At 35.7% G+C, this 13,291-nt stretch overlaps 2 protein-coding genes across 2 annotated transcripts; one reads left to right on the forward strand and one right to left on the reverse strand.

The window, feature by feature from the left end:
- Positions 1–6,530: 6,530 nt before the first annotated feature.
- Positions 6,531–9,623, reverse strand: LOC138911113 (uncharacterized). The gene is made up of 2 exons (XM_070208420.1): positions 9,537–9,623; positions 6,531–9,461 (listed from the first exon to the last, which is right to left on the reverse strand). Exon 2 carries the CDS (start codon positions 9,334–9,336, stop codon positions 6,763–6,765), a length of 2,574 nt encoding a protein of 857 aa, XP_070064521.1. The 5' UTR covers positions 9,337–9,461; positions 9,537–9,623; the 3' UTR covers positions 6,531–6,762.
- Positions 9,624–9,703: 80 nt separating this feature from the next.
- LOC138911109 (uncharacterized) lies at positions 9,704–12,738 on the forward strand. Its single transcript, XM_070208384.1, has 2 exons — positions 9,704–9,797; positions 9,873–12,738. The coding sequence occupies exon 2, from the start codon at positions 9,998–10,000 to the stop codon at positions 12,569–12,571; it is 2,574 nt and encodes an 857-aa protein (XP_070064485.1). The 5' UTR covers positions 9,704–9,797; positions 9,873–9,997; the 3' UTR covers positions 12,572–12,738.
- The last annotated feature ends 553 nt before the right edge of the window (positions 12,739–13,291 follow it).

The raw sequence follows: 13,291 nt of genomic DNA on the forward strand, positions 1-13,291 counted from the left end.
TGCCGAACTTGAAAGGATTTCAATGCTTATTTAAGTTCAACTGTCAAGAATGAGCAAATGATTGATGGGATTGGTAGTATGTATCGACAGTTGCCTTGGCATAATCTGCAGAGATTTTGTTTTTGGCTTGTGCATTTCCTTAAGAAAGAGGGTGTTCGCCCCAAAGATATCCTTTTGTTGTGGCATAAATTCAAGCTTATTTCTTCAAACACAAGCGCGAACGCGGCTTTGCTTATTCTTTACCGCCTTACTGTTTTGTGGAAAATGTATTTGTAAATATCTTCCTTGTTTATTTTTTGATCGATGTACAATAACTTATGCTCCAAATTTGCGGACTCTAGCTCTTATAGTAGTACCTGATAGATTCTAAGTTTTATTAGTCTTTGCTGCTTTTACCGAATTGTTTCCATTTCGCTGGGGGCAACCGCCAAAACAAATTTTACATTATGTACTTTTGGTTTTGTGCATAATTTTGCGATTCCGTTGAATTTGTTTTTACACACCGCGAGCCATAGAAAATGCTACAAAATACTATAAATAATGCGCATAGATTTTAGCTGAAAATCCCAAAGCAAATTTCGGTTAACTGCGACTACAACAATGGCATCTAGAAATTATTAACATAAGACAAGCAACAGATAATTCCAGCTTAAGCTAAAAAAAAAGGTTTTAAATTCAGGAGCTCTGCTTGGCTTGCAGGTGGCCAAGGACCTCAAAAATAGAAATGGCAGCCAATAAAAGCGTATTCTGCTCAGGGACCATGTAGTTGAGCATGAGCCTGGCGGCGGATTCCCTTTAGGGCTACACTACGTATTCGTTTCAGCATTTGGCCCTATTGAAATATGAGAGCTGGGTTCGTTACCTGCAGTAACTATCCCAAAACTAGCGAAACGTGAATGTGAGGAAAGACAAAGGAAGCAAAATGAAAATACTTCTACTCGCAACTCGAATGGCAGGTCGGCAGGGTGCACTGAACACAGGTCCTTGACAGAAGCTCGTTAGCAATAAGGTGTTCATGTAGCGCATAATTAAAGCCAACAACACCCAAGTCCTTGGTCAGCTTTAATTGAGTCATGCCGACAGCAATACAAATTTGTAGTCAAGCTGAGCACAACGATGCGTATACGTAATATTTGTATATAACACGACTTCATATGGAAATTAAACAGCATTTTGTGTTAGCGCTATGTAATTGTCAATTACATAAACTTGTAGTCAAAGTTGCAAACATGCAATTCAATGCATTCCAATGCCCGCAGGACCATGTTGCAATTTCATAGTGAACAGACTTTTTGCTGTTGCCGCCCGTTCTATCGCGACGTCTGTCTGATATCTATTCGAAATTTAATCAAGCAGCTGGTCAAACTGCGCAACTGTCGTCATTTTATAAAAAATTATGCAATAGGATGCAGAAGGCAGCCATCGATTGGATGTGTCTTGAAATTTAAATTGTTTTTTTTTTTTATATGATATGAATATGTTTATAAAATACTTTTAAATGCAAAGCAACGGCACTTTGAACTATTTATTTGTCTGAGCCTCTTTTAAGGCAGTTTCAAAATATCCTCGAGCTTACGCAAATATCACATTAAAACAAAGTGGTCAGCCCTAGCCCTAGCTAAATGTGCATTAGAAAAATACAGTTTTTATGCAAAAATATAACTATGAAATTAAATCTATTGCAAGTATTTGCTCAATTAAACGTAAGAGCCAAACAAACTGGGGAACAAAAGCAAAGGCAGTCTTTAAATATAAACACTTAAGCTGAAAAACTTCCAATTAAAATGCAAATTCATAAATTGAATCGATTTACCTTTTGAACTTCATATGCAGTCGAGAATTGGCATGCAAAGCTAGGAAAATCTAAAGATTGTGCACATAGCCGACAGGCATATATGGAAATTCGCAAGAAATGGAAAGCCATAAGCTGAGAAAACTTTTAAGTTATTTGATTCGTATTTGCAAACAGGAAACTTTTATTTGATAAATTTGAGTAGGCTGACACAGGTGTTGTTATTAAATTACCTGCTAATTTAACTCATTTAAACATATATATTCTCATAACTCCAGTGCTTATAAGGATGAAATAATCAAGCAACATATACCCGTCCGCCAATTAATTTTTTTCATTTATGCTAATTGGGAATGAAACAAAGCATTTTTGTTAAACATCAAAACGGGGGCACCTTTGACTGTTCCTGTCTGCCATGTCCTTTTCTCAGTCGTGTTAAGCCAACCCAAACCACTTATCATTATTTGCACAGCAAATATTAAAACTATTAAAATATATATAAAAAGCTTTTATTTGCCATTGGCTCGTCCTGGTCAGTGGCCATAAATTTAATGACTTGCCTTTTGGCTGAGATTACGTAATTTATGGCCAGCCCAGTCACGATGATACATCCCCCTTCTAATTAGATTATGCATGCAACGCAACATTTCCCCTAGATTGCGGCTAACTCGCCCAGCATGATGATCAAACCAAAACATTAAATTTTAATTGGCCTAGACCAAGACTCTGGCTCACACTCAGATATGACCAAGCCGAAAATTACGCCAATCAATGCCATTGTCACATTAGACAATCCCAAAATCTGCCGAATAAGGGCTTAAAACAGCATCAAAATTGATTAGGCAACCAAAGCCACAATCATGGCGCTTAAGCTGAATCAATTAGTTTAGTTGAGCAACATGTTAGAGCATCAATAATTAGCCATCTCCAAATGGCATTTCAATTAAGCTGACGCTTGGTGTTGGCCAACAAATAAGGGTGATTAGGAACAAGTATGCATATTTTTGGACTGGATCAAACCAATTATTGCGGATGTAACTGCTTATAGTGCAATAAAAAAAAGGTGAAATAATAAAATTTGTGTGGCAGAAATAGGCAAAACAAACATAAGCATTCACATTAATAACTTTTATGTTCTTATTTGAATTTTTTCAAATTTAACCCAAAGGCATTCTCCTAAAACTCCTTTTACTCTCTATAATAATAATTATGTACAAATTTGCACTTTTTTAGTTGACAGACAAGCAAATTAACTTTTGTCATCCATCAATTCTCCACAAAAATGAAAGAAAATTTGCAATTAATTAGCGCTAAGTAATTTGCACAGTAAAAATAACAAACCCTAAAAAAAAGTGTCCTAAACGCTTCTACTACAAACGTTTGCCGCTTTAATGATGACCTTCTAGCCAAAAGAATGGCTGAGAATAACCGTCGCCTAATATTTATTTAGCCGCTACAGAAAATGGCAAAAGGGCAAACAAAAAGACAAAACTGTAGACCTTATCGAAGCTTAAGTTGGCTTAGTAATTTACGCAGTATATTTAACGAAATTTTATGCCCGCTGACAAATTAAACAAAGAGAGTATATTGGTTTTTCTAGTGCGGTATGGAGACAACCGATAAACCCCCTAAAAATTTGTTGAAATTCTTATTGCATTGTTAATGAGCTTTTTTTTATGTGCTGCTGCTTAAATGAATTACGAAATGCAAATCGCTTTAATTACTTGTTGAATTTGAAAACATTTTCTAACTTGGTTACATAAAAAACATAAATGGTTTGGTAATGCGAAGCGGACAAATTAAAATATATATATTTATTGCAATATTTAATATAATTTTACCAATTATCCAAATAATATCTTTTAATTGGAAATTCATATTTTTCGTTTTTTGTTAAATATCCTTTGTGCGAAAATTGGTTTTAAGTCAATTTGCATTACATGTGACTCCCAATAATTAATGTTAATCAGTTTAGCAAGTTGCATAATTTGAGTCTGCAGCCCATAATTAATATATGCAAATAATCAATGTTAAACAAGCTACAATGAATGTGCCTGACTAGAAGTTGCCCCTTACTTCATTTTAATCTATTGTAATACTCAGTTATATATTGAATACAGGCATTTGAAGAATATATATACTCTTTATTCCATTTTTGGGCATATTATGACTGCTGGGCATTAAACTCGCGCATAATTTTGAACTTTACGCAGTGAAAATAAATTATGAACATGTTTTGCATTAATATCAGCTACAGGCCGCACTTTTAATGAGCTTCATTTAATTGAACGCATTTAAAATAGGCAGACGAAAAACTGCAGAGATTTCCAGTTTCCCTCGACACACAGACAGCGGGAGAGAGAGAGAGAGACAGATGTTGCTTGTGGCGCATTCCAAATATTTATATTTATTTATTTATAATCGTGTCCGGTTTGTGTACCTGCCTAGCACTTGCAGGCATTACAATTTTAATTATAAAAGTAAACCTTAAAATGTGCATTTTTCAGTCATCCCGCTATCGCGTTCGGTTGGGCTGTCTCTTGCCAATATGGCAAAGCGCTTATATTGCGTATACGCGTGTAGTTGCGCCACAAAAGCGCCGCAAGTTCCTTTACATTTAATAATTTGAATGTCTAGCAATTCATGCACTAAAGCGTAACGACGTGAAAGGACGTGATGGCAGGAGCCCTTGGCCAAGCGCTTTATAATGTACACACAACCATCCGCCCGACCATCTCTCATCATTCCACAACAAGAACTGTAAACAACACTTCTGACTGCTCCATAAAGTATTATTTTTCAATTAATGATGCTCGTGTCGTCGTTCTACTACAGCAAACGCTTGGCCCTGCCCCAGGACCTCCACCTTTCTCTCTGGTATGTACGTCTATGTGTGTGTGCTTGGTTGTTACATCATTTTTATACCCTGAACCCATTGACAATAGGTAGAGCTGGTATTATGTTTTTGTGCTAATGTTTGTAACAGGCGGAGAAGAGTATCCGCATCTTCATCTTCATCTCCATCCCACAATGTATCTACTTCCGGGGCACGCATCGATATTGGCAACTAAAAATTATAAAGACTGGAAATTAAGATATATATTTTTTCTATGCAGTATGACTATCGATATAAGTATCTTCTCATTTTGATCATGTGGATTAATATCGATTTACTTACATGGTTTTCCCAGCTTAGCTCGGAGCACAATCTTGGAAGGTAGGTTCGATTATAGAATATGTAGATTAAAAATACACCTCCACATTTCCCCGAAACATGAAAAATCTAATTTTTAAAGGTTAAGTCTAGTGCTTTAAAAAGAAATTTTAATTAATAATGCGTTTGCAATTCATGGTGTGAGGCCAAGGTAAAAAGAAGTCCACCCGTTGCATTAAGGGCACAGCTTGCTGAAGGAAACAGGAATATTCGTAAGGGGCAGCTCGGCGTTAGGCTCGGGGAAATTCCAAGTCGAGCACTTGCAACTAATGGACTCTTGCTTGCTTTTAATTTATATTTTAAATATCAATTATGTAAATAGGAAAGTGCTCATTTTCATAATCCACAATATGGCCCGTAATAACTAGAGGCATGCACAGGATAACAATTTACATTTACGAGCGCATGTCCTGCATGGCCTTCATAATGGCGACATATCTTGGCCATATCTATATCAAATGATAACTTTACTACTCTAGACTTTGTTTCTTTGAACTGACCCTTTTAGGCACAAGTTTCATATTAAATTTCGTCTTAAGCCAACTTGAGACATATTCGCAAATACTTCTCAATATTTTAAACTTTGCGTACTAAAACTTTTCATTTAACCTAATTTACTTTTCCAATATGAACTCTCATTCCTTGTAACAACTTTCAACAATATATTCACTTCAACTTTTGTCATAGACTTTTTTTCAATTGCTTTTATTAATTTTTTATAAGGCACAAATATATTTTTGATTTATTGTCAAGGACGGGCATAGAAAAAGTTGAAAACCTGCCAAAAAAAAAAAAAACAAAATGTAATATATTTGTTTTCTTCGACTGAATATTTATTGGGTTTCTCTTGTCTTGTTTTCTAAGATTTGTTATAGATTGGCATTCCGAAGCGATTGAACAAGTTTTTAATTAGCGAAATGCGAACTTTTGCCATTTCTTAGCAGCTAAAGTGTCAGGCATCCCTTTTTTTCACCTGGGTGGGGGTGGGGCTATGTCTATTTATCAGACTCCAATGCCTTAAGCTTTGCCATGCGCCACGCCCCATGCCAACGGGCTACAGAAGTAACCGTTGCTAAGCACTTTCAAATGATTAAACACGCCCCCACATGACGCCTCGTCGTCTGGCTGCAAGCATTGGATAAAATTAAGCCGTATATATAGCATATGTATGTATATGTATGTATATATATATGTATTTCACACGCCTAACTTTCACTTTGAAAACTTCTAAGCTGCAAATTGTAGGCACGTAAATAATTGTGTTTGATAGGTTTAATGAGCCAATTGACTTGTGTGTGTGGCAGCATTAACAATAAATTTAAATAAGCTCAATTTACATGCAGCCGGCGCTGTATATTAATGCGATGATGTGGACCCCAACAATTTCTCCGAGAACTTCAAAGGCGTCTGCCAGCAGCTGTGCCTCGGCATTTAATTATGGCCTTTGAAATAAACACAAGCCTCAAACGCAGCACAAGTACACAAATACACTGCCACTATTTATGTATATATATATATATATTTATTGATGGCTCTGGCGACCTTTCCATATTTCAATATTTATTTGTTGGCTGGCTCGAGGTCCGTGTTTGTTAAAACAAACAATGAAAAACAATTTTATTCAATTCTCTTCCGATATATTTCGGTTGCACATCGGCAAACCGTCTTCAGGGCACTAACACCAAGATACAAAAAACAATTAACAATTATAATACAATAAATTAAACATTATTTCGAACATTTTACATACATTATTTTACACGTCTGCGCTTTTTGACGTGGAGATTGTTACTGAGGTTGTTTGACTGTTTAAGAGGTGTCTGTACAAGTGAGCGCAATTTTCTGTGTCTGTCTTGTAGTTTAGTCGTTTGTAGGTTGGTGTGTTAATTATGTGTAGCATTTCCAATGTGTGTCGCTTGTTATAGTGTTGTTCTTGTTGTAAGATTGTTGTTTCATCAAAATTTGGTGTGTGGTTGCTTCTTATACAATGGGTCATAAGTGCTGTTTTCTGTATATTATTTTGATGTCTTAGTTTGAAGTCCGATTTATGTTGACTAATCCTTGTTTTTAGCTTCGATTTTGTTGTACCTATGTAGACACTATTGCACTTGTTGTTGTTATCCCCGCCACATGGTATTTGGTAAACGACGTTGCTTTTTTCGATCATCGGGATTTTCGACTTTATCTTGTTGAAGAATTTTTGTAATGTATTCGTCGGTTTGTGTGCTACTTTTATATCTTGTTTGTTATAACAGTCTGAGTTTGTGAGGCGTTCTGATAGTCGTGGTACATATATTAGTGATTTGTATATTTTAGCAGGTTCTGTTGGCTTTTTTCTTTCGATTTGTCGTCTTTTTAATAATGTTTTGATTATATTTGGGGGGAAGTCATTTTTGGTCAAAAGTTCTTTGATTTCATGTTCAATTTCTTTGTGGTATATTGTGTCCGATATTTTCATCATTCTATTCATACAGCCTAGTGCTGTATTGATTATCATACTCTTTGGGTGGTTTGAATTGAAGTTGAGTATTCGTCCGGAGGCTATGGGTTTCCTATACCACTTTATTTTGAGTGTGTTGTCCATTCTGCTTACAATAGAGTCTAAAAATGGTAATTTCCCGTCCTTTTCTAATTCCATTGTAAATTTTATCTGTTTGTGGAAGGAATTCAATTCTTTTAGAATATTTTCCACGTCTATTTTGTTCGTTATGGCAAAAAGGTCATCTACATATTTGGTCAAGAGTCTTGGTTTTATTTTTAATTTATCTGTAATCTTGTCCAACAGTTCCTCCATTAATATATCTGCGATTACTGGGGAAGCCGGTGATCCCATTGGCATTCCCTTAAGTTGTGTGTATATTTTGTCTTCGTATTTGAAATATCTGTTTTCCTGTATGCAAAATCTAACTATGTCCATAAATAGTTGTTTCGGTATATTCGTGTGCTCTTCTAATTTGGTCCATTTTTGTCTTATTGTGTCAAGTGCTAATTCTATTGGTATGCTGGGAAATAAGGATACTACGTCAAAAGATACTAATGTTTCCTCTTCTCTAATCTGGGAGTTGTTGACTCTGTCTTTAAAATCTACCGCGTTCTTGATGTTGTACCTAGAGTCCATTGTCAGATTTTTTAATATTTGTATTATATATTTGCACAGCCCGTAAGATGGAGATCCTATGGAAGAACATATTGGTCTCAGTGGAGTTCCTTCCTTGTGTATTTTTGGTAGTCCATATATCCTCGGAGGTACCGCTGTTGTTGTAGTCATCTTATTTCTTTCGTCCTTTGAAATAAGACCCATCTTGAATAATTGTGCTACGAAGGTGTTATTCTTTGTCTGTAGTCTTGATGTCGGATCTAGTCTCAATGTTCTATACGCGCATAAGTCGTCTAAAATATTTGTCATTTTATTTTTATATTCATCCTCATCCATTGCTACGGTTTTGTTGCCCTTATCCGACGATAGAATTTTAATATTTATATTTTCTTTCAGTAATTTTCGTGTCTGTTCCACTGTGTCCAGTATTGCTCGATCCCTACTGTTTTGGTTGTTCTTGGTTTTATGCTCTTTGACTAACAAAGAGAATTTTGTGCGCGCCGACTCTTGTGTTTCCTTTTCTTTTATTGTTTGCACTAGCTCCTCACCGTCTGCGATGTATTTCAAGAGAGGAAAATCTCTCTTGCTGATTGGGAGAGCGAACTTCGGCCCTTTTGCGAGTAACGCTACGACGTTTGGCGGGAATTCTATTTTTGTTTTGTTTACAAACCACTCTCTTTGCGTGTTGTTATCCGCTAAGGCTAGGTTCCGTTGATCTCGTAACTTATCGTGTTTCGTTTCTTGTCTTTTCTTGAGTGTTGTTGTTATTTTGTTTTCTATATTTCTCTCGCTCTCAAAAAACGCTTTTGCGTCATCTGTGGTCATCAGTTGTTCTATGTTTGTTTTTGCTTTTTCCATATGTTTTGTTTGTTCTTGTAATAGGTTGTGTTTGTGTTTTATAAGTAAGTTTAATATTTTGGTATGGTAAAAATGTGTGTGTCTAGTCAATGTTCTTGTTATGTCAGGGTGGGTTTTATTGTCAGTGGTCAGTATGGTCAAATGCTGTGTCAAGTTTTTGATGAAGTTAGGTATTAAATTTGATTTTCTACATTTTAACAAAAATTTTAAACTAGATTTAAGTTTAGTTAATTTTACCAGTGTTAGTTGGAATTTATTAATTGTTCTTTTCGAATCCTTGTATTTAGTTTTTATTTTTGCGTAGCTCATGTTGGTTGCTGTGCATACGGCGTGCCTTCCGTTGATATTTATTGATGGCTCTGGCGACCTTTCCATATTTCAATATTTATTTGTTGGCTGGCTCGAGGTCCGTGTTTGTTAAAACAAACAATGAAAAACAATTTTATTCAATTCTCTTCCGATATATTTCGGTTGCACATCGGCAAACCGTCTTCAGGGCACTAACACCAAGATACAAAAAACAATTAACAATTATAATACAATAAATTAAACATTATTTCGAACATTTTACATACATTATTTTACACGTCTGCGCTTTTTGACGTGGAGATTGTTACTGAGGTTGTTTGACTGTTTAAGAGGTGTCTGTACAAGTGAGCGCAATTTTCTGTGTCTGTCTTGTAGTTTAGATACACATAATTAACACACCAACCTACAAACGACTAAACTACAAGACAGACACAGAAAATTGCGCTCACTTGTACAGACACCTCTTAAACAGTCAAACAACCTCAGTAACAATCTCCACGTCAAAAAGCGCAGACGTGTAAAATAATGTATGTAAAATGTTCGAAATAATGTTTAATTTATTGTATTATAATTGTTAATTGTTTTTTGTATCTTGGTGTTAGTGCCCTGAAGACGGTTTGCCGATGTGCAACCGAAATATATCGGAAGAGAATTGAATAAAATTGTTTTTCATTGTTTGTTTTAACAAACACGGACCTCGAGCCAGCCAACAAATAAATATTGAAATATGGAAAGGTCGCCAGAGCCATCAATAAATATCAACGGAAGGCACGCCGTATGCACAGCAACCAACATGAGCTACGCAAAAATAAAAACTAAATACAAGGATTCGAAAAGAACAATTAATAAATTCCAACTAACACTGGTAAAATTAACTAAACTTAAATCTAGTTTAAAATTTTTGTTAAAATGTAGAAAATCAAATTTAATACCTAACTTCATCAAAAACTTGACACAGCATTTGACCATACTGACCACTGACAATAAAACCCACCCTGACATAACAAGAACATTGACTAGACACACACATTTTTACCATACCAAAATATTAAACTTACTTATAAAACACAAACACAACCTATTACAAGAACAAACAAAACATATGGAAAAAGCAAAAACAAACATAGAACAACTGATGACCACAGATGACGCAAAAGCGTTTTTTGAGAGCGAGAGAAATATAGAAAACAAAATAACAACAACACTCAAGAAAAGACAAGAAACGAAACACGATAAGTTACGAGATCAACGGAACCTAGCCTTAGCGGATAACAACACGCAAAGAGAGTGGTTTGTAAACAAAACAAAAATAGAATTCCCGCCAAACGTCGTAGCGTTACTCGCAAAAGGGCCGAAGTTCGCTCTCCCAATCAGCAAGAGAGATTTTCCTCTCTTGAAATACATCGCAGACGGTGAGGAGCTAGTGCAAACAATAAAAGAAAAGGAAACACAAGAGTCGGCGCGCACAAAATTCTCTTTGTTAGTCAAAGAGCATAAAACCAAGAACAACCAAAACAGTAGGGATCGAGCAATACTGGACACAGTGGAACAGACACGAAAATTACTGAAAGAAAATATAAATATTAAAATTCTATCGTCGGATAAGGGCAACAAAACCGTAGCAATGGATGAGGATGAATATAAAAATAAAATGACAAATATTTTAGACGACTTATGCGCGTATAGAACATTGAGACTAGATCCGACATCAAGACTACAGACAAAGAATAACACCTTCGTAGCACAATTATTCAAGATGGGTCTTATTTCAAAGGACGAAAGAAATAAGATGACTACAACAACAGCGGTACCTCCGAGGATATATGGACTACCAAAAATACACAAGGAAGGAACTCCACTGAGACCAATATGTTCTTCCATAGGATCTCCATCTTACGGGCTGTGCAAATATATAATACAAATATTAAAAAATCTGACAATGGACTCTAGGTACAACATCAAGAACGCGGTAGATTTTAAAGACAGAGTCAACAACTCCCAGATTAGAGAAGAGGAAACATTAGTATCTTTTGACGTAGTATCCTTATTTCCCAGCATACCAATAGAATTAGCACTTGACACAATAAGACAAAAATGGACCAAATTAGAAGAGCACACGAATATACCGAAACAACTATTTATGGACATAGTTAGATTTTGCATACAGGAAAACAGATATTTCAAATACGAAGACAAAATATACACACAACTTAAGGGAATGCCAATGGGATCACCGGCTTCCCCAGTAATCGCAGATATATTAATGGAGGAACTGTTGGACAAGATTACAGATAAATTAAAAATAAAACCAAGACTCTTGACCAAATATGTAGATGACCTTTTTGCCATAACGAACAAAATAGACGTGGAAAATATTCTAAAAGAATTGAATTCCTTCCACAAACAGATAAAATTTACAATGGAATTAGAAAAGGACGGGAAATTACCATTTTTAGACTCTATTGTAAGCAGAATGGACAACACACTCAAAATAAAGTGGTATAGGAAACCCATAGCCTCCGGACGAATACTCAACTTCAATTCAAACCACCCAAAGAGTATGATAATCAATACAGCACTAGGCTGTATGAATAGAATGATGAAAATATCGGACACAATATACCACAAAGAAATTGAACATGAAATCAAAGAACTTTTGACCAAAAATGACTTCCCCCCAAATATAATCAAAACATTATTAAAAAGACGACAAATCGAAAGAAAAAAGCCAACAGAACCTGCTAAAATATACAAATCACTAATATATGTACCACGACTATCAGAACGCCTCACAAACTCAGACTGTTATAACAAACAAGATATAAAAGTAGCACACAAACCGACGAATACATTACAAAAATTCTTCAACAAGATAAAGTCGAAAATCCCGATGATCGAAAAAAGCAACGTCGTTTACCAAATACCATGTGGCGGGGATAACAACAACAAGTGCAATAGTGTCTACATAGGTACAACAAAATCGAAGCTAAAAACAAGGATTAGTCAACATAAATCGGACTTCAAACTAAGACATCAAAATAATATACAGAAAACAGCACTTATGACCCATTGTATAAGAAGCAACCACACACCAAATTTTGATGAAACAACAATCTTACAACAAGAACAACACTATAACAAGCGACACACATTGGAAATGCTACACATAATTAACACACCAACCTACAAACGACTAAACTACAAGACAGACACAGAAAATTGCGCTCACTTGTACAGACACCTCTTAAACAGTCAAACAACCTCAGTAACAATCTCCACGTCAAAAAGCGCAGACGTGTAAAATAATGTATGTAAAATGTTCGAAATAATGTTTAATTTATTGTATTATAATTGTTAATTGTTTTTTGTATCTTGGTGTTAGTGCCCTGAAGACGGTTTGCCGATGTGCAACCGAAATATATCGGAAGAGAATTGAATAAAATTGTTTTTCATTGTTTGTTTTAACAAACACGGACCTCGAGCCAGCCAACAAATAAATATTATATATATATATGTGTATGCATATCCAAACGGGATACTTGTGGGCGTGACCCTTGCCACAAAGAACATCCACATGGCAACTGTCGAACTATGTTGTCGTCGGCTTCATGCTCATCTTGTTGTCGTCCAGCTGTTGACATTTGACTGGGACCCGGCACCAACAAAATGTGCACACAACATCCTCAAGGCTCGGGTCAACAACAGGGCGGCTTGGCCGTTTCTATTTTGCTAATTAGCCAACAAAAACAATAACAACAACAACAATTGAAGCAACAAATAGCAGCATCCACAAGCATCTAAACTATGCCATCCACACAAAATGTGCGCAATTTCGACCAAATTTTGTACAGATCCCAAAAAAACAACAACTAAAATTGACCACAAAATTGTGTTAAAGAGTTGCCGCACACGAAACCATACTCCAAATCTAACCTGAAAAGCTAAATCGCAGCTGCTGCCTTTTTTGTTAAATTGCCAATCTGACTTAAGTACGTAACTAAACTAAACTTTAACTGTGGAA

The sequence above is a fragment of the Drosophila virilis genome, chromosome 3 (genome assembly GCF_030788295.1).
Source record: "Drosophila virilis strain 15010-1051.87 chromosome 3, Dvir_AGI_RSII-ME, whole genome shotgun sequence".
NCBI lineage: Eukaryota > Metazoa > Arthropoda > Insecta > Diptera > Drosophilidae > Drosophila > Drosophila virilis.